We start from the raw sequence: 22,500 nt of genomic DNA on the forward strand, positions 1-22,500 counted from the left end.
TATAAGCTGCCAAGTTACTGGCACGATATGGATTAAAAGAGATGTTACACCATTGCATGGCAAACCTCACGTGCGGATTTAAAAACAAACTTGGGCTAAACCGATCTTCACCAAATTTTGCACACGTGTTGTTCGTATCCTTGGTCAGTTCAGGTCACGAAAACAAGAAAAGAGCAATCAGAGATTGCAGACCCTCGCCAGGACTTGTTTTGAGTGGTGTAGTTTTGTTTGGTGCTTGTGTACTGGTGTTACGTAATTAATATGAGACATAACTAGAACTGCTACTTTATAACTGCTGGCAGTGCTGACCGGGTACCAAGACATCCTGCTTTGATCGGACACTTGACCCTGACCCATGACCTTTTGTTTTATTATTCAATTAAATTTAGAATGGGATTAAAATAAATTCAATTCAAATCAAAAGGAAGATAAAACAGGTACAGTCCTGCATTGGAGTAATCAGAAGGAACCCGAACAAGCAAAAAGCAAAGTTGAAGTCATCAGGAGGAACCTGGATAGCATTTGGGTTTCAGCTGCTACCCCTCTACCCTCAAACCCATCCAGGCACAGCCGGGTGGTTGAGCCCTATTCAAAAAAAAAAATATCAAAAAGAGCCCAGGTTAAAAAACAAACAATTCTGCTGCCAGACCATGCGTCTGATCAAGTTGAAATTTAAAACACATATTCCCCATCACAACTAGATCATAATCGTGTCGGTCGCTGAAGCGGTTCAAGAGAGATTTTTTTAAAAATTATTTCATTCAATCCAATATGGCTGCCAAACCATGTGACCTATGGCATCATAGGTGGTAACGTTTTGTTCCTCATGGAAAGGTAGTCATTGCATTAAAGTTTTGCCTCAATCTGTTCTGCCATTTCAGAGAAGAATGTTGAAGGTTTTAAATATATATATATATATATATATATATATTGTTGCGGATTTCGCGCCCGCCGGCGTGCGGCCGGCCACGTAACTTGAATCGCGGCACGTCGCCCACCGGACGGACAATCCAGTCGTGACCCTCTCGGACTAACGCCGGGAACCAGTCACGGGTGGACCTTTCGGTCTCACCGCGATCGAGCCAATCAGCCCCCGCGTGGGATAGGGTTGCTCGCCAAATTCGAACTACCTAAGTACCCACGCGGAGGGTAGACCGGGTGATCGCACCTCGCCGCAGGTCGACTTCGGACACGGGCCACTTAAGCGACCCGTTCCGTACTATCAGAATAACCGAGCGGTGTTATCGTCGACCTCGACGGTTCGATTAATTATCGGGCGTATTCAGCCCACTACCAACCCTTTACGTGAAGCAAGATGAGGGTTCAATGGGGGAAAAGACGAAGCGAAGCGGGAGAACAGTTCAACAATAAAGCACATTTATTCGCGACGAACGGAAAGCACACAAATACAATTCCACCAAATGCACACAAAAAAAGAAAACACACTTCCATTTACACAAAAAGCAAACATAAAAGTGAAAACACAGTGCAGAGCTAATACCGACTACCGAGCACACGGCAACACTTATACAATTCTACTTCACAGACGGCGCCGACAACACATACCCAAAACCAAGGAAAAGAAATACCCCAAGAATGAGGTAGGCCTGGGGCCGAGACCGGGTCGGGCCTACCCGTCTGGTGATGAGACGCGGAGCGGCGATGGCCACGCAACCCGCGGGCCTCGTGGACAGTGCCTGGCAGGGGGTGGGAACGGGGCCCCCTTGGTCGCACTATCTCAGCGCGGGGGGAAACAGGAGGGGGTTGCTGATGCTCGGGGTATAGAGGATCTTTATTATATGCGACGAGCGTCTCCACCTCGGCCAGGTCGCGCTGCCGGCCTCCCTCGGGTGCAGCTTCCTGCACGACGCGAGCACCCCCTCGTCTGGTGTCGCCGCCTTTCCACAGCTCCGTCCCCTCCGTTCCGACTCCAACGCACACGACGAGCAGCTCCACCGCCCGCGAAGTCTTGACCCTCTGCTTCCGACTCTCCTCTTCTTGACTCTCCGTTCTCGTTCTGCTGACTCTCCCTCGTTCTCTCTTGCGACTCTCCGACCCCTCGTTCTCGTTCTGCTGACTCTTTCGCTCCGACTTTTACGACTCCTTTGACTGACGAACACCGTCCTTTTATTGAGCCGTAACTTCGCCCTTGTCCCTCTCCCTTTGGCCTTTCACCTCTCTCCCCACTGGCCCGAGAAAAAGTGGGCGTGAAGGCTTTTGATCCACAAATTTGCATATATCGATCGCCCTGGGGCGGGGCCACCCGCCCCTCGCTCACCGATTGGACGGCAAAAGTGGGCGTGTGTCGTTTTCGATCCGTTTTTGAAGCAGAAAATCCGTGATTTTGTACACGCTGTTCAACGTGCGCCCTACACGAGTCCAGCATCGGTGCCCATGAGTGGCGCGAGATGACGGTGATGCGATGGTGGCGAGTTGTGACGGTAAAGGTCGTGGCGGTTGTGGTGAAGCGGTGGTTGTGGTCGGTGGTTGATGTTGTGGTTGTGATCATGGCGGTTGGTCCAAAATAAAGATAGTAAAAGAAAAACGGCTATCCTGAAGAGTCGCAGCTCGTATAAATGACATGTATTCCCACTAGACAACGGGTTTGGGCCTAACTACACATGCACTTACCGAGATACCTCACCTAAGGGACCTGAATGGTGGTTTGCGAATCTGGTAACCACAACACTACCCCCTTCCCTTTTTACAGACTCGTCCCGAGTCGTCAAATTTTCGTGTGCCATCATGTGTAGTTTTCCCCTAGTACACTTTACCTACGGATCCCTGAGTGCGACATTCATGGTATTCGTGTCCCCAAAATAAATAACCTGAGGGCTGCGTAACTACCTAAACAAACTCACTCACACGGACGACTTAAATAAAATTGCCGGCGCTAAGACATACATGCCGGGGGCGCACTCATATGTACAGTACATCTTAACCTTAACTTACAAATTTTACACTAAACCATGGCCCAGGATCATCGAACTCTGCAAAAAGAAAGCAGTTAACAGGGAGCCAGGCTGCCCGCATGCAGTCTCTGACTCAAATAATGCAGGTGACAGGGAACGTGGCTGGCTGCTCACACGCAGTCCAAGGCCTTCCCTTTTGAACTGAACGCAGTGAACCACAACGGTGCATGGGCTGCACAACGCAGTCTCCGTGCCAGCTCAAGTGGCACACGCAATGAGCACAACGAATGGATGCATGAACACAAACACGGTGCACGGGCCGCCACTGCAGGCCCGTGTTGTAGCTGCCAACAGGGCAGTTCTCGCAGCTTGCAAACTGTTGCCTTGCGGATCCTGGCGCACATGGAAATGAACAGGGGGGGGCAAAGCAAAAATTGAACGGGGGCTGGTGAACAGGGGCAGTGGGCATGGCATGGCAAAGGTGAGCAGGCAAACACAGCCCGCAGAAGAAGGCCGCTGCAGGCAAACATAGCGGGCAGATGAACTGGCCGGCACAGGCCTTGAAGTACCACAGCTGCAGACGAAGTGGCCGGCACAGGCCTTGCAGCAACACAACAGCTGCCGATCAAGTGGGCCGGCACAGGCCTTGAAGTAACACAGCCAGCAGATGAAGCTGGCCAGCCTTTGCCGTTCAGTGGAGGTTGGTGGAGGGAGTGCGGTGGTGCTGGCCACTTGGAAGGCGGGCTCGGACCTACCTACCTGTCTCCCTCCCAACCTATCGCCTTTGCCTGTCACTGTACATACCCACTCCCTTAATTTGTGAAAAACCAATTTAGCCCCCTAAATTTTTTGTTTTTTTTTATTTTTACTTCCCCACTATAAATCGTCCCCTAACCCCCTTTATCGTCCTTGTTCGGCTAACCTATTCTGTCACCTAGCCTACTCCCAACCCCTACGTTCCCTTCCCGGAGGGGAACAAGGGAGAGCTAACGTCCTGTGTCGAGGCCCAACGAAGCCTCAGAATGGCCTCCCCAGAGTTCGGCGATCTAACCCAAAGTGGGTCCAGCGGCCCACAACGAGAGCGAGGGGATGGATGGTGCGGAGGGGTACATCTCCTAATCTACCCTAACCATTTAACTGTTAAACTACCCCGGGGCTTTCAACAAGCGCCTCTCGCTTAAACGATTGGTTCTAACAACCCAGATTCCCGTCGCCTGTGTTGGTGTCCTTACAATTTCGGGCCTCGCCCCCCAATTTTCTCTCCGTGCCCTCACACGGTCTCCTGGCTGGGACACGTGGCTCTCTCTGGCAGGCACGACCCTCTGCCGAATCTCCCGCTATGGCACCCCCGGGCACTACACTGCCTCCGAGCCTACCAGCTCCCTAACACCGGGGAGTGCCCCCCATGGCACCTCCCCTGAAACGCACACGTGGCAGGCCGGCCTCCCGGGCCCCTTTCCGAGGGTCACCCGTGCCCACAACACTGCCCACGCGGCTAATGGCGCCCCGGGCCCCCGCACCAAGCAGGCGCACCCGTGCCCACTACTCTATCCCGGCCCCCCATGGGCCCATGGCCTACCGCGGCCGACTAGCCTGGTGCCCGGGGTACCCACTCAGCGATACTCACCTTTCGCAGCCACGCTCCCAAGCCCGTCAACAGGGCTCCTGCACCCCTCCAAATGGGTCTCGAGCCTACATTCCCACCAACAACAAAACGACCTCCATTTTTCAATTTGACTAACCCAGCTAACTCACTCTACACTGACCCCGGGGTCCCTTGGGCGGGAGTCACTCCTCCCCCCAATCACTCATCGCACCATGCATTCCCCATTCACTCCACACACACAGACCCGCTGGCCTCACTCACTCACCAAGTACTCACCTCACAACTCACCAACTCTTCAACACACTCACCGCTGAACTCTGCCATCCTTCTAACTACATCCCCTAACTAACTCGTGCTCCCACGTCGTCCCTTAAACTACAGCACGTTCCTTTTAACGCTACGTAGCTAAACTACGTCCCCACTACACATTCATAAGTCTGTCTCTGTCTCCAAAATAATCCCATTTTATTTCCCAACCTAAATCTCGCTACAATCCCTCTAACTAATCCATTCCACGGACTCCATGAGGACTTACCCCTGCCCCATGGAGTCGGTCTAGCTAAGCTAACCCTTCCCCCTAACTAGTTTCCATCCTGTGCCCAGGGTAAGGGGGTCTTTCACCCCTTGCCCAGGAATCCTGTACACCCGAAAGTGAGGCTTGCCTTTTCTCTTTTCCATGCGCAGCACCTGCGCGGCAACTCAGAGCTCGCGCACTTTGCACCTGCCCGTGACGTCATGCAGCTGCACGTGTTCCTCGTCCCTCCTTGGACGCTACCATCCGGCAGAGATGCCCCTCCTGCCGGATTCCAACCACACGTGCAGCCATGACGTCACCGTGCGCATAAAAAAAAAACACAAGCCACACGTCTCGAGGGGTTCCCCACGCGAACACATGTGCTTTGCCCGTTGGAGCTTAACACACACGATCGCGTGGAGAACCCGTCCGGTCCAAATCCATTTACCTGCCTAACTTTGTCCGTCCGCGGGATCGGCAAATCCACCGCGTGCGTTTCCGGACCGGGACTTCACTCTCGCAAGCGAGCACGTGGCGGTCTCGTGCGTTGCACAGCACGAACCGCGTGCTCACTGCTGGGTGAACCCGGCACGGTCCTCGAAACAACTACAGCCGCTACTCGGCTTTCGTTTCTCCCATGTCGCCGTCTCCGTCTCCTCCGTTCCGCACACGCATACCTGCGTGTCACGACGCACACAGTCCACACCATCACATTCACACCGGGAGACGCGGCTGCGTGCTCCCGCATGCCAACCGACATCTCCCTCTCATACCGCTCTCTCACACACACGGTCTCCCTTGCACACAGCGACCTTGCACACGGCCGTTCACTCACGCGTGCGGGGGCACTCACCCGCGGTGCCTCACTCGCACTCCGTGCCTCATCCACACACGCGGGGGCACTCAACCGCGGTGCCTCATCCACACTTCGTGCCTCATCCACACACGGCGTGCTGGGAAGCACGTACTCCGGCAACATCGCCACCACACCACTCACACGTGGTGCCTCATTCATACTGGCCGTTTCATCCACACACACGGCCTCTCTCACACACGGTGCCTCATCCACACACGGCGTGCTGGGAAGCACGTACTCTGGCACCATCGCCACCACACCACTCACACACGGGGTCGCTTCCACACACGGGGACGCACTCACACCTTGCACCACACACACAGGGACAACCATACTGGGGATTCGTGTCCCCACAAGGGTCTCCGGGGCCTCTATACCCCCCAAGCTCTCCGTGCACCCGTCCACAGCACCCGTCCCCTCAACCTCGCAAAGCACGACCGAACTCACCTGGTCGTGACTCGCCTCAAGGGGGCATACTCACTCCCCTCGTTCCTGGAGGAGGCCATCCAGCTGCTCGCACTGGGTCTCTACACAGTCCGCCAGCTCACCCCCATTGTCCTCCACTACCTCCGTGTGTGTGTGCGCGTCACTCACCCCGTCTTCATCGTGTAGTCTTCCCTCTATCGTTCCCATCTCCCGTGTCTCTGCCAACTCTTCACCCTTTACCTCCCTTGTCTCAACTATTATTTCTGTTGTCGTCACCTCGTGTCTCGTCTCACACGTTTTGGTCTCCCCATTTAATTTTTCCCTTTCGGTCATCGTCACGACCCTCGCCCAACACGTTCCACGAATTATTTTTTCACCCGCCTCCACCGCGGGCCTGTCAGCCGTTGCACCCCCACCCAGCTCGTTTGCTCCCACACGTGGAGTCGCCATTTTTATCTCCCCGGTCACGGCCTTCATGCCCGCCTGCAGGCTTCGGCCCATGTTCTGCGTCTCACCCCGTAGCTTTTTCATTTCCTCCTTCATGTTTGTTTCCATTCCGTTCATTTTTGTATCCATCTTTTCGTTTATTTGTTGTGTATTGCCTTTCATTTCGTTTTTCATTTGCTGTGTATTCGCATCCATCGTCGTTTTCACTTCATTCATATTCGCATCCATCTTTTCGTTCATGCCTTTCATTTCCGCATTCATTTGTGCCAGCATGGTGAATAGCTGGGCCATGTCGGGTGCGCTTGAGTGAGCCATTTCGGCAGGGGTTGGGGAAGGGTCTTGGTGGAGAGGGGGGGGGAGGTGTCATACACCGTGGCCGCCGCCGCACCCACCTCGGGCCCTGGGTTCAGTTGGGCGAGTCCGTGTTCCTGCACAATCAACATTTCCTGCTCGGGGATTCCATCCTGGACCATGGATTCTACATTACTACACATATACATTTCTAATACCCCCGGCTCCCGCTCGCCTTGAGACGCCATCTTGCTTCTCGTGAAGGGTTAATTTGCTCGCTCGTAATTTGGAGGGAATCGGGGGTCGCTTCTCTCACCCCTGGACCGATTCCCGTAAATTTAATTGGAGACAGGACAGCCCGTTTTCCTGTTCTCCGATACCAGTGCCGCGAGGAGGGCGATGAATTTGTATCCCACTCCTGACACCAGTGTTGCGGTCTTCGCGCCCGCCGGCGTGCGGCCGGCCACGTAACTTGAATCGCGGCACGTCGCCCACCGGACGGACAATCCAGTCGTGACCCTCTCGGACTAATGCCGGGAACCAGTCACGGGTGGACCTTTCGGTCTCACCGCGATCGAGCCAATCAGCCCCCGCGTGGGATAGGGTTGCTCGCCAAATTCGAACTACCTAAGTACCCACGCGGAGGGTAGACCGGGCGATCGCACCTCGCCGCAGGTCGACTTCGGACACGGGCCACTTAAGCGACCCGTTCCGTACTATCAGAATAACCGAGCGGTGTTATCGTCGACCTCGACGGTTCGATTAATTATCGGGCGTATTCAGCCCACTACCAACCCTTTACGTGAAGCAAGATGAGGGTTCAATGGGGGAAAAGACGAAGCGAAGCGGGAGAACAGTTCAACAATAAAGCACATTTATTCGCGACGAACGGAAAGCACACAAATACAATTCCACCAAATGCACACAAAAAAAGAAAACACACTTCCATTTACACAAAAAGCAAACATAAAAGTGAAAACACAGTGCAGAGCTAATACCGACTACCGAGCACACGGCAACACTTTTACAATTCTACTTCACAGACGGCGCCGACAACACATACCCAAAACCAAGGAAAAGAAATACCCCAAGAATGAGGTAGGCCTGGGGCCGAGACCGGGTCGGGCCTACCCGTCTGGTGATGAGACGCGGAGCGGCGATGGCCACGCAACCCGCGGGCCTCGTGGACAGTGCCTGGCAGGGGGTGGGAACGGGGCCCCCTTGGTCGCACTATCTCAGCGCGGGGGGAAACAGGAGGGGGTTGCTGATGCTCGGGGTATAGAGGATCTTTATTATATGCGACGAGCGTCTCCACCTCGGCCAGGTCGCGCTGCCGGCCTCCCTCGGGTGCAGCTTCCTGCACGACGCGAGCACCCCCTCGTCTGGTGTCGCCGCCTTTCCACAGCTCCGTCCCCTCCGTTCCGACTCCAACGCACACGACGAGCAGCTCCACCGCCCGCGAAGTCTTGACCCTCTGCTTCCGACTCTCCTCTTCTTGACTCTCCGTTCTCGTTCTGCTGACTCTCCCTCGTTCTCTCTTGCGACTCTCCGACCCCTCGTTCTCGTTCTGCTGACTCTTTCGCTCCGACTTTTACGACTCCTTTGACTGACGAACACCGTCCTTTTATCCCCCCGTAACTTCGCCTTTGACCCCTCCCTTTGACCTTTCACCTCGCTCCCCATTGGCCCGAGAAAAAGTGGGCGTGAAGGCTTTTGATCCACAAATTTGCATATATCGATCGCCCTGGGGGCGGGCCAATTCGCCCCTCGCTCACCGATTGGACGGCAAAAAGTGGGCGTGTGTCGTTTTCGATCCGTTTTTGAAGCAGAAAATCCGTGATTTTGTACACGCTGTTCAACGTGCGCCCTACACGAGTCCAGCATCGGTGCCCATGAGTGGCGCGAGATGACGGTGATGCGATGCTGGCGAGTTGTGACGGTAAAGGTCGTGGCGGTTGTGGTGAAGCGGTGGTTGTGGTCGGTGGTTGATGTTGTGGTTGTGATCATGGCGGTTGGTCCAAAATAAAGATAGTAAAAGAAAAACGGCTATCCTGAAGAGTCGCAGCTCGTATAAATGACATGTATTCCCACTAGACAACGGGTTTGGGCCTAACTACACATGCACTTACCGAGATACCTCACCTAAGGGACCTGAATGGTGGTTTGCGAATCTGGTAACCACAACAATATATATATATATATATATATATATATATATATATATATATATATATATATATATATATATATATATATATATATATATATATATATATATATATATATATATATATATATATATATATATATATATTGTTGCGGTCTTCGCGCCCGCCGGCGTGCGACGGCCACGTAACTCGAATCGCGGCACGTCGCCCACCGGACGGACAATCCAGTCGTGACCCTCTCGGACTAACGCCGGGAACCAGTCACGGGTGGACCTTTCGGTCTCACCGCGATCGAGCCAATCAGCCCCCGCGTGGGATAGGGTTGCTCGCCAAATTCGAACTACCTAAGTACCCACGCGGAGGGTAGACCGGGCGATCGCACCTCGCCGCAGGTCGACTTCGGACACGGGCCACTTAAGCGACCCGTTCCGTACTATCAGAATAACCGAGCAGTGTTATCGTCGACCTCGACGGTTCGATTAATTATCGGGCGTACTCAGCCCACTACCAACCCTTTACGTGAAGCAAGATGAGGGTTCAATGGGGGAAAAGACGAAGCGAAGCGGGAGAACAGTTCAACAATAAAGCACATTTATTCGCGGCACACGGGAAGCACACAAATACAATTCCACCAAATGCACACAAAAAAAAGAAAACACAATTCCATTTACACAAAAAGCAAACATAAAAGTGAAAACACAGTGCAGAGCTAATACCGACTACCGAGCACACGGCAACACTTATACAATTCTACTTCACAGACGGCGCCGACAACACATACCCAAAACCAAGGAAAAGAAATACCCCCAAGGATGGGGCAGGCCTGAGGCCGAGACCGGGTCGGGCCTACCCGTCTGGTGATGAGACGCGGAGCGGCGATGGCCCCGCAACCCGCGGGCCTCGTGGACAGTGTCAGGCAGGGGGTGGGAACGGGGCCCCCTTGGTCGCACTATCTCAGCGCGGGGGGAAACAGGAGGGGGTTGCTGATGCTCGGGGTATAGAGGATCTTTATTATCCCTGGTGTGCGTCTCCACCTCGGCCAGGTCGCGCTGCCGGCCTCCCTCGGGCGTGCAGCTCCTGGCACCGACGCGAGCACCCCCTCGTCCGACTCTCTTCAGCTTCTCCAGCCACTGCAGGCTTCGGGCTCCAGTCTTCCACACTCGTCCCCTCCGTTCCGACTCCTTCTCGTTCTCGACTCCTTCTCGTTCTTGTTTGCGACTCTCTCGTTCTTGTTTTGCGACCCTCTCCTGACTGACGAACACCGTCCTTTTATCCCCCCGTAACTTCGCCTTTGACCCCCTCCCTTTGACCTTTCACCTCGCTCCCCATTGGCCCGAGAAAAAGTGGGCGTGAAGGCTTTTTGATCCACAAATTTGCATATATCGATCGCCCTGGGGGCGGGGCCAATTCGCCCCTCGCTCACCGATTGGACGGCAAAAAGTGGGCGTGTGTCGTTTTTGATCCGTTTTTGAAGCAGAAAATCCGTGATTTTGTACACGCTGTTCGACGCGCGTTCTGCATGAGTCCAACACCGGTACCCACAGCGGGGCAAGAACGGTGGCGATGCTACGGTGGCGAGGTGTGACGGGAAGGTCGTGGCGGTTGTGGTGAAGCGGTGGTTGTGGTTGGTGGTTGATGTTGTGGTTGTGATCATGGCGGTTGGTCCAAAATAAAGATAGTGAAAGAAAAACGGCTATCCTGAAGTCGCAGCACGTATAAATGACATGTATTCCCACTAGACAACGGGTTTGGGCCTAACTACACATGCACTTACCGAGATACCTCACCTAAGGGACCTGAATGGTGGTTTGCGAATCTGGTAACCACAACAATATATATACAGTTAGGATTATACCAGTATTACCAGTATTATAATAGTGGTGCTAGGATTCATTTAATATGCTAATTCATTTAATTTGAACATTTGAGGGATTAATATGTTTATTATTGATATGCTTGTATAATCAATAAAATACGTTTTGTGTGCATGTTTTGTTTTTCTTTACTGTATACCTACTTTTGCAGCCATATATATATATATATATATATATATATATATATATATATATATATATATATATATATATATATATATATATATATATATATATATATATATATATATATATATATATATATATATATATATATATATATATATATATATATATATATATATGGCTGCTGAATCACGTAACTGATGACGTCGGAATTATTTTTCTTCTGTGGACCAATTTATCCCAAGATGACCCTCAAATGTTTCATACTGATCAGATGTAGCGTTCTGCGTATGCAGTTATGATGTTATAACAAAGGCACCAATGACATTAAAATAATCATGCTTATTGCCCATGTGGAGTACTTACCATATGCCAAGTTTTGACATTTTTTTCCCCCCATTGTGCACTTTTGGAGATCCAAAGGTCCAAAGTTTTTCTTTTTTCCAACATGGCTGCCACACCACGTGACCTATGACGTCATTGTTATTCTACATGAGTTGTCGCTCTGGTGAAATTTTTTGTCCCACCGACAAGCGGTTGCATAGAAAAACTGAACTCACGTTCTGTGCGGACAAACAAATAGACAAACAGACAGACAAATGGACCTAAATGCAGTACCCTCTCCTCTGGCAAGGGTAACTAGAACGGTACTCGGTAGAACACGTAACTCCACCAGGCTGAACAGTTTACGTGATGGGCCAAATCTGCTGACATGAACCAAAATCAAATTGGCTTGTTCTTGTCATCTAACCAACTCATCCACCCAGTTTTGTCATAACTCATCCACAACTTTTTGCCATGTCGTTTTTGGCATCATTTCTCAATGGTGAAGAATAACTTATAAAAATTAAAAAATTCTCGTATCCGGATTCGGATCTTCACCGAAATTGAATCAACTCTTCCTTGTCATACACCCAACCTGTCCATCAAGTTTTGTCATCATCCATCCACAACCTTTTGAGATATCGTGCTATATATTGTTATTTTCCTGATCTCTCAATGGTATATGTATATATATATATATATATATATATATATATATATATATATATATATATATATATATGTATATATATATATATATATATATATGTATATATATATATATATATATATATATATATATATGTATATATATATATATATATATATATATATATATATATGTATATATATATATATGTATATATATATATATATATATATATATATATATATATATATATATATATATATATATATATATATATATATATATATATATATATATATATATATATGTATATATATATATGTATATATATATATGTATATATATATATATATATATATATATATATATATATATATATATATATATATATATGTATATATATATATATATATATATATATGTATATATATATATATATATATATATATGTATATATATATATATGTATATATATATATGTATATATATATATATATATATGTATATGTATATATATATATATATATGTATATGTATATATATGTATATATATATATATGTATATATATATATATATGTATATATATATATATATGTATATATATATATATGTATATATATATATATATATGTATATATATATATATATGACCGTTTTTACAGCCATTTTTTCCTGCTGTGCAGGGGTTTGGCTTTTTCTTGAGGCAATGTTTTATGGCCGGATGCCCTTCCTGACGCCAACCCTGGTCGCCTCTTACGACACACAGGGATATGGTACACCTATTCTAACCGGGGCATACACCGGGACCAGTACACTGGTACTCATTTCGCCGACCTTGGAAGGATGACAGGCTGAGTCAACCCCCTGGTGTTAATTCAGCAGCCAACCGGGCTTGAACTCAGGACACTGGGATCCCAAGCCGCCACCCTAACCACTAAGCCAACACCAGGCTTTGATCTCTCAATGGTGAAGAATCAATTTTTAAAATCTCAGAACCAGAATCCGGATCTTCACGAAAATCTAATCAATTCGTCCTTGTCACACACCCAAACCTGTCCACTAAATTTCTTCTGAATCCATCCACAACTTTTTGAGATTTACTGTACACACACACACACACACACACACACACACACACACACACACACACACACACACACACACACACACACACACACACGAAAACATAACCTCTGTCCACTCTTGGTGGCGGAGGTAATAATCCTCATGACTTTCACCCGATATCCATCAAATTTTGCACACGTGTTGGTTGCACCCAGGGTAACCCCTCCCCCGCATCCCTCCCCTTGTGAGTGGGGGCGTGGGAGACGACTTGCCAATGCTCCCAAAGAGAGCGGGTCTTTCTACTTAGCACAAATACAAGAGTAGCATGCACATTCCAGTTTACATGACAGACATTTCTGTAAAATAATAATCACCACAATCATTCAAGCAGTAAATCATGTCGTACGTTAATTCATTTGCAAAGAATTTGTTCTGCAGAGTGAATTTTAAAAACCTTGTGGAAGAACTTCACAGAGTTCAACAAATGCCAACTTGTTTTTCAACATACAAGTTAATGTAATACGCCAAAGGATTTTTGTCTCTAATCATTTCATTGGCAGCAAGACAGAAAATCAGAGTTCAGTTCACCTCTTACTGCCATCATGGTTTTATTTTACGTACTTTCTATGTTCAAAATCTTTTTCTCAGAGAAGGATCCAAGAGAAAACAAGGAGAAACAAAAACCAAGGAGGTGGAAAGTATTGATAATACTGAATAGAAATCGGTAATGAGAAGTAAAAACTGCTGTGGAATACACAATACGAGACTGCCTGAATAGTTTGGGTACACGCTTAATCATTAAAACTACTTGTGCTCTCCCGTTGCCTTGGAGAGTCTGATAGCCGTTCATCGTGCTGTGGGATTAGGCTGGGCCACTGCCATAACCTCCCTGGTTAATTAGGCCAAGACACCAAGTCTACAGCATGAACACGCATCACAATGACCATGAGTGTTTTTGTTGCATCTTGACTTCATTCGATCTCACCAGCCTACTCAGTCCACTGTAGGATTATGGCCTCCCTCAACATGGTGCGCTCTGTTCATTCCGCCACAATTTGAGTATCGGACTCGAGGAATTATTTTTTCAATTTAATCTCTCCATATGATCTTTGGTCTCCCTCTGCTTCTTTCAAGGCCTTTTCTGGAGATGAGAACCAGTTTGTCATTCATGTTATCCACCAGTTATCAATTCTACTTGCTGTATCTACAGCTCTTAAGTGTGTGATTATGACCAGAATGTCACAGATTATTGTTTTCTGTTACTTTCTTTTCTTTCTTTTTGGTTGTGCCAAGACAGAATCTTTATATGGCCTTTGCAGGGTCATCAATTTTTGCTCCATATTCTTTGATGGAGACCATGTTTGACTGCCTGTCATTGCTGAGACAACACATTGATTTGAAACTTTCCTTTTCAGACACAAGGGCACTAGTTGCTTTTGATGACTTTATTTTTCTGAATGCTGTCCATTCTGCTTATCTATGCCTCTTAACTTGGAAGTCATAATAATAATTTGAGTTTCCTTACAAGGAACATTGATGCAGGAGGAGACTGGCCCATAAAGCCTGCACAATGGTTGCTATCCTATGGTTGTTTCTCCATGCTCTGTCCTTATTAAATGCATAGCATTAAGCAGGAAAGCAGCACGTAACATTTTAACCTCAGTCACTGAAGGTGGACGGAGGTTATGTTTTCGCCTCTGTCTTTCTGTCTGTCTCTGTGAGCAGGATATCTCAAAAAGTTGTGGACAGATTCAGACCAAATTTGGTGGAATGGTTACAACGGGTGTGTGACAAAGATGAATCGATTAGATTTTAGTGAAGATCCGGATATGGATACAAGAAGTTTTTAATTTTTTACGTGATTCTTCACCATTGAGAGGAGGAGAGAGGAGATTGGGACCATACTCTGTGCAGAGCGTTGGTCCTGCTTAAGCAGTCTCCTTGGCTATTGGGCACAATTCTGGATGGGTCACCACTTCGACACAGGATGCCAGCAAGCTGGCACTCATTTTGCCAACTTCGGAAGGATGACAGGCTGAGTTAACCCCACCGGGTATTAATTCAACAGCTGAGTGGGATTTGAACTCAGGATCCTAAGATCCCAAGCCCACCAACCTAACCATTAAGCCAACACCAGGCATCCATTGAGAGATTGGACCAAAAACGAAAAATAGCACGATATATCAAAAAGTTGTGTCGACTGGTTATAACAAAACTTGGTGGATTAGTTGGTTGGGTGACGAGAACAAGGTGATTCGATTTTGGTTCAGGTCCGGATTCAGTTCCGGCTTCGCAGTGGAATGCAAAATGTAAACTGTTCAGCCTGGTGGAGGTATCCGCTCTACCAAGTGCCTTTCTAGTTATTCATCATTATTACATGTTCCCATCGGGTGCTGCCTTTTTGGCTGCTGGTTGCATCGTTGGTTAGGGGGTGCGGCTATGCCGCTGATGCAGTGCCCCTATTACCAGTATATTGGTGCTCAATTCACCGACCTCGGAAGGATGACAGGCTGAGTCAACCTCCTGGTGTTAATTCAGTGGAAACGGGGCTCGAACTCAGGACCCTAGGATCCCAAACAACCACCCTAACCGCTAAGCCAACACCAGGCTAGTATTACATGTAATAGTCTATAACTCCATGAACATTACAGGTGATGTGGACCTGTACTGGATGAGTGTAAGTGTTGCTCAAGATTCCTCGGCTATCCTTCCTTTCTTCCTTCCATACAAGTGCTGCTTCATCAGGATGAAGATTACCGCAAAAAAAACATTAATATGCGGCTTATCTTTTTGTACAATGTTGTCCCAGGCAAAAAAATAGCATTCTTTTCCTGTAGTTAAGTCTCTGCAGACTACTGTAGTAGGACCTGTTACCAACTATAGTATATGAGAGTACTACTCTCATCTACTATCATTCTAACTGAAGCATTTTTTTATCTGGGGTGGTTCATGAACAGAAAAAGGGATATGTGGTTAACAACTCATGATTATAATATTAGGGACAAAGGGAGCATGTTGTATTCCAACAAATGAACGTGTTAGATGAAATGCCATTTGCTCTGTTGGTCTATTCCTCAGTTGCCGTTGCTCTCCAATATCTGTCCTTCATATATGTAATAATATTCTTGGCACTTTTCCCTGGAGGCCATACCTCACCATAGAGCAGTGCTGAACCGATAATACAGCTTTTAATGATAACTGCCAAGAGGAGCATAAAAGGTGCCTTTGACACTATTTTTATTAGTCAAATCAATTTTCTTGAGCATCCACATCAGGAATGGTATAAACCACAAAAACGGTGGGACAGTTTGCATGCTAACATAATGGCCCAGCCTACTTCATAGCTGACAGGGCTTGAGTGATTCCATCACACCAGAAGGTGAGAATATTTAACTTCAGCAAAGGCAACCAACTGCAATTCTGTTGCCATAAGCCATTCTGGAAAATGATTTGAAAAAGGGTTCCACAACTGGTTGGTCTATGTGCTAATCAGGTGAAAGTTTGATAAGGAAATGTTCGGTTTATTTTAATGGTTCATATTTTCTAAAAATTGCGGTAACTTTGTGTTGGTTATTAGCCCTGGCTATTGCAATCTTTGATACACACTCAGTGCTGAGGATGGAATTTTTTGGCAATTTGTTTGCCCGAATGAATTTGAGAGATAACTATTGATCTTGGGAGCCTGAGGTGAACTTACGGCAACTTCCCTTGAGGCTGCCACTGATTAGCTCACTCTCCCTCTCATCCGTCAGTCTCTCCCTGCATCCACTCCCCCCCCCTCACACCCAACCCACCCACTCCTTCCTCCCCACACTAATGCAAACACATGAGTGCCCCCCTCCCACCCCCAAGCCCTGCCAGCATATATATATTGCCTTTCTATGCTGCTTGCGATGTCTATCCCCCCCCCCCTCTGTTTTATTTTCCTTTTGAACAATGATCATATCTTTGGATTATTTTTTTGTGAAGTATCAAGTAACAGCCACCATTTATGAAAGCACTCTTTGAAATATTTGAAAATCTTTTCCCTCAACTATCGTTTTTATCTTAGCATCGTTTCACCCTGAGTCAGTACACTGCAACTTCAACATCAAAGTTTCTTTGCTTAGAGAGATAGCAGCATGGGCTCAGATGACATTGTTTGTGGCTACACGTGCACATACCGTGTTGCTGACTGGCCACGATGTGAAAGGTTCAAGGTGGCAGACTTTAACGTGTTAATGTGGAAGACTTGAAGGTGTTAAGGTGGAAGACTTAATGGTGTTGCATGACTGTGTATTGTGCTGTTACATGTGCTATCCTGTTGGCTGGATGCTTTTGCATGATGTTAAAAGCAATGTCAACAATAAAATAGAGGTTATTAATTATTATTGGCCAATTCATCAGTTATGCTTCGAATGTTCTGAAATATTTTTTCTTATTGCGCAAAAATCTATTATTACCTGTCCCTTATCTTTCTCCTTCAGCTCATAATCTCACACCTGTCATTGTAGGTTTGATCTCCAATTACCATTGTCTGTCAGAAATCTAGTGTCACAATGTTAGCCCTGCTCCCATAATTATGAGGCAGGAACTTTGCTTGTCAGGAAAATCATCACCTTTTCATTCTTTATTTTTCTTTTCTCCTACACACCTTCCCCCCCCCCCATCCCCCTGTTTTCTTCACTGTCCTCCCACCACTTCCAGCAGCTTACAATGGCATGGCAATGCCATTGGGCCTGGTTCGACGCGAGCTCTCCTGTGAGCGCTACCGCATCGACCTGCGGTGCCCAGGCAGTGATGTCATCTTGATCGAAAGTGCCAACTACGGGCGCACAGATAACCACATCTGTGACTCAGATCCAAGCAAAATGGAGAACGTTCACTGTTACCTCCCTGAGACTTTCAAGATAATGTCACAAAGGTTTGATGGGCAGATTTTCTCGCTCGAAAGCTGACGTTGCAGCTCTCGCTGTGGTAAAAGTCAGACAAATGCCGTTAATCGCTGATCATGCTGTATTTTTGTCTTGTTTTCCAAATTAATATTTCCATCTTATCCTCATTTATCAATTGCCATCCTTTTTCAAATTCCGATTGTCTCTGAAACAGTCCATCTTCATTGTCATTTGTATCTTGCCATCATCTCCATATTCCCCACAGTTGGCTTAATTTGTATTTTACCTGCATTTACCTCATCTTAATTGATGTGCGTCTGTCCCTTCTTGCAGGTGTAACAACCGTACACAGTGCGTGGTCGTTGCAGGAGATGAGGTTTTCAAAGATCCCTGCCCTGGAACCTACAAATTCCTCGAGGTTCAATACGAGTGTGTTCCTTACAGTAAGTAGTAGCTGCGTCTGCATTTACCATTTAGTTCTCGTATCACATGACACCGGCAGCTAATCCCATTCCATACTAATTTGATGTGCAATTATCTGTGCTTTACAAAAATGTCTTTTTTTTTTTGGACTTTCTCACTTTACAGAAATCTCTTCCTCCACCCCTCCTCCTTTCTTTCAATTGTTCTCGGTAGCTGTATGGAAGGAAATCTTTTCCCTTCATTGGTTTCTCTTACTTTATGGAATGTAATTCCGTCGTCAATTTCAACAGCAAAGCGACCTCCACAGCAGCCTCAGCTTCCTCATGAAATATTCACGTTTGCTCTTTCCAACTTTTCAATTACGAGCTGGGATGGGGATGGGGGGCGGGGGTGGATGCACCTTCGAAGATTTCCCAATGAGCTTTGAATTAGATCATGGCAAATGCACATTAATAGTTTTGTCTAAATAATAAATAATGTAATGTAAATAACTATTATGATTTTATGTATTAACTTGTCAATATTACTCTAATTTCAGTACAATCGTGTGGATATTTTAACATTGTGCTGACACTTATCGCAGCACAAGTGTATGACTTTATAAGTACATATCTGTGAAGTTCCCAGAAAAGTTGACGACGATATTTTTAATGTTGGAGCACACGAGCAACTGCTGGGTTCAAGAAGACTTTTAAAACGAAATGCTTTGTAATGTTAATGTTTAAAAAAAAAAAGAGAAGTTATTATGATTGTTTTTGGTTTTGTCTGGGTTGCAATTGTTACTTGAACCCAGCTTGCTATGATTAAACAGTAATATTATGAAAACCAAATGAATTGACCAGAATAATACCTTTAGTTACCACTTGATATACGAGGTAACACACTACATGGATTATCAATAACCTCTTATAAATGAGTAATACGAGCTGATACTCATGATACAATACATGGTATTAAAGGCACATCAAGAAAATACGGATGACACAAACTGGGAATAAACTGTATTTACTATTGAGCACGACAGGCAACAAACACCAAGCAGAGAAGAGGGAGTCTGTCGACATTATATTAACTTGTCATAATTTCCAACTTCTCATTACGGATGTCATGCCATGAAAAAATACTTCACATGAGGTTTCGCTTGAAAATGGGACCTGATTGGGCAATTTGTTTAAAATAGGGCCAGGTCAGGAAGAGGAGGGGCTGTCTCCAAAAATGGGAGACTCCTGGTCAAAACGTGAGACTATACAGGCTTTCACTTAGATTAAGACTTAGTCCAGTTTAATGTCATGTTAGACATTAAACTTTCACTTAGGTTCACGAGCCTTGCCCTCGGTGATTGTTAAAGTTGATGGTGCATTTACTCTTAAGTAAGAATCCTCTTAACTACAAGTAGGTTTTCATGGATGTAAAACTCGTCTTGGGGGTTGGAGGATTGAAGGGTAGAAACCTCGATGATGGACATTCCCAGTTGATTTCTTCAGATGGCCATTGAATCAGGCAGTCAATAAGTTGAAATAATTTTCAAGATCTCACTAGAAGTGATAGTATATTTTGGTGAGGCATCTCCCATTTAAGCTGTCTTTTATATTCATGGGAAATGCATTACATTCTCTCTCTGTCTCTGTCTCTGTCTCTCTTTCTCTCTCTGTCTGTCTGTCTCTCTCTCTCTGTCTCTGTCTCTGTCTCTCTCTATCTCCATCCCTCTCTTTTTACTTCATTCAACCATGATGACTAACCCTGCTTTGATTTTTTTAAACCATTTTTAGATATTTGCATGCAGTTGGTGGAAGTCTTAGTATCTTATTACAAAGGAGGTGTTGATATCCTGGTAATGCATGAGCTATCTGTTTCAAGCTCTTTTAGTTAACCATCTGTGTGGACTGACAAGTACCAATAGATAGTTGAACCAAGTAATTAATATTTAACAAATAATAATATATTTATGAATTAAGTTGAACCAAGTAATTAATTAATTTCATATAGCAATTAATAAGTGGTGGGACTTCGGAGTAAAGTTAGTAAACAAAGGGTTAATGACTTACCAAAATTCAGGTACAGTCAAAGCTCGTTACTATGCCACCTCGCTTCTATGCCACTCTCGCTATTATACCACTTTTGCTCGGTCCCGACAAAATTCAATACAAAATAAATTTACTATGCCACCCCCTACTCTCGCTACCATGCCACTACTGTGTGACTGTTAAAAGGCACGAGTCGTGAAAAAGTCTGTATTGCGCAGTGCTCGATTATCACACTCACGTCCAAAGGCGAAGCGACCAACTACAGTCCAGCTGCGCACAACATAACTCAATACGTACGCGCATAGTCAGACTGTGTCAAAACACGCGATTCTTCTCCCCGATGCCAGCCACAACAAGCCAATCACAACACGCACAACGAGACACAAAAAAGCGCGAGCACACACACAGACACGCAGGCACACGTACAACAGTGACATCATTTTTTTTCAATTTCAGCCCATAATGTCAGCTCAGAAACGCAAGCGAACCGACTTTACGCTGAAAGAGAAGAAGGAGATCATCGATGCCGTGAAGAAGGAGCCAAATCAGTCCAAGTTGGCCAGGGAGATTAGCAAGAAATGGGGCGTCGAAGTTAAGAGAACCACCGTGTAGGCCATTCTCAGCAAGAAGGATGCAATCGAGGCTGCAATCAAAGCTGGATTTCCATCGAAGCGCATGAAGTTGACACAGGCTCACGACCCGAAGCTTGATGAGGGAGTGCTCATGTGGCTGAAGCAATCAAGAGGACAGAATGTGCCTGTCAGCGGCGATCTGATCAAGGAGAAGGCGATGAAACTGGCCGAGCTGATGCACATCCCAGACTTCATGGCGAGCAACGGTTGGTTGGGCAATTTCAAGAAGCGCCACGGCATCATGTTCAAGACAGTGCAGGGCGAAGCTGGAGCGGTGGATTCGCAATCCCTTCTTGAGTGGCAACAACAGGTTCTCCGGCCCTTACTCGGGCAGTTCTCCGCAGACGACGTCTTCAACCTGGACGAGACTGGACTCTTCTGGCAGCTGCTTCCGAACAAGGCCATGGCTTTTAGGGGAGAGCGGTGTACTGGAGGAAAGAAAAGCAAGCAAAGGATCACTCTTCTGGTTGGGGCAAACATGAGCGGCAGTGAGAAGTTCCCTCTTCTGGTGATTGGCAATTCCAAGAAACCCCGTGCCTTCAAGAACAAAGAGATCCCGGTCAAGTACAAGGCGAACTCGAAGGCGTGGATGACGGCGGAGCTTTTCGAGGAGATGTTGCGTGCGTGGGACGGACGACTCGGCCAGCAGGGACGCAGAGTGCTGGTCTGTCTCGATAACTTCTCTGGCCACCCTCCCGAGCTCGAGCTGAACAACATCCAACTGGTCTTCTTCCCACCCAACACGACAGCCAATTCGCAACCAATGGATCAGGGAATCATAGAGAACCTCAAGCGCCACTACAAGAAGCTCCTGCTATGCCGCCGGCTTGAGGCCATAGACGGGGGAAAGGAGTTCAAGTTCACGTTGCTCGACGCTCTACACGTTGCCCGGCGTGCTTGGGAGCAGGTCGGCAAGTCGACGATCAGGAACTGTTTCGCGAAGGCCAAGTTCATCGAAGAGGAGATCCAAACTGAGCCACAGGATGCGGAGCTGCCCGACATCTGGGAAGCTCTGCCTGCCGAGGAAAAGATGCACGAGAACGAGGAGATCGAGCTGTCTGACTTTCTCGAAGCCGACGAGCGCCTCGCGACTGGCGGGTATTTCACGCTGGAGGAGATTCTGTGCAGTGAGGAGCCGGTGGAAAGCGAAGATGACGAGGTAACTGTCGAGGAGGAAATCGTTCCGTTCGAGGAAGCCCAGCGCGCTTGTAGCACCAAAATTAATTGTAACTTGAGAAAATAAGGCCATTTTTACAAAATCTCGTTACTATGCCACTCTCGCTACTAT

General features: G+C 47.0%; 1 protein-coding gene across 42 annotated transcripts in view; it reads left to right on the top strand.

Annotated features, from left to right (window-relative positions):
- The window catches only part of LOC147016897 (adhesion G protein-coupled receptor L2-like), a 619,880-nt gene that overhangs the window by 244,638 nt on the left and 352,742 nt on the right, over nt 1-22,500 (top strand). For 41 of the 42 annotated variants that reach the window (XM_085846063.1, XM_085846064.1, XM_085846061.1 and 38 more), the window contains 2 exons: nt 17,946-18,162; nt 18,467-18,576. In XM_085846063.1, coding sequence (XP_085702189.1) covers nt 17,946-18,162; nt 18,467-18,576 — 327 coding nt within the window. Of the gene's footprint in view, nt 1-17,945; nt 18,163-18,466; nt 18,577-22,500 lie in introns of those variants that run through there. The other variant, XM_085846071.1, reaches the window with a different exon arrangement.

Source organism: Eptatretus burgeri, chromosome 11, assembly GCF_056783735.1.
Source record: "Eptatretus burgeri isolate ZD-2024b chromosome 11, Ebu_testis_v1, whole genome shotgun sequence".
Lineage (NCBI taxonomy): Eukaryota > Metazoa > Chordata > Myxini > Myxiniformes > Myxinidae > Eptatretus > Eptatretus burgeri.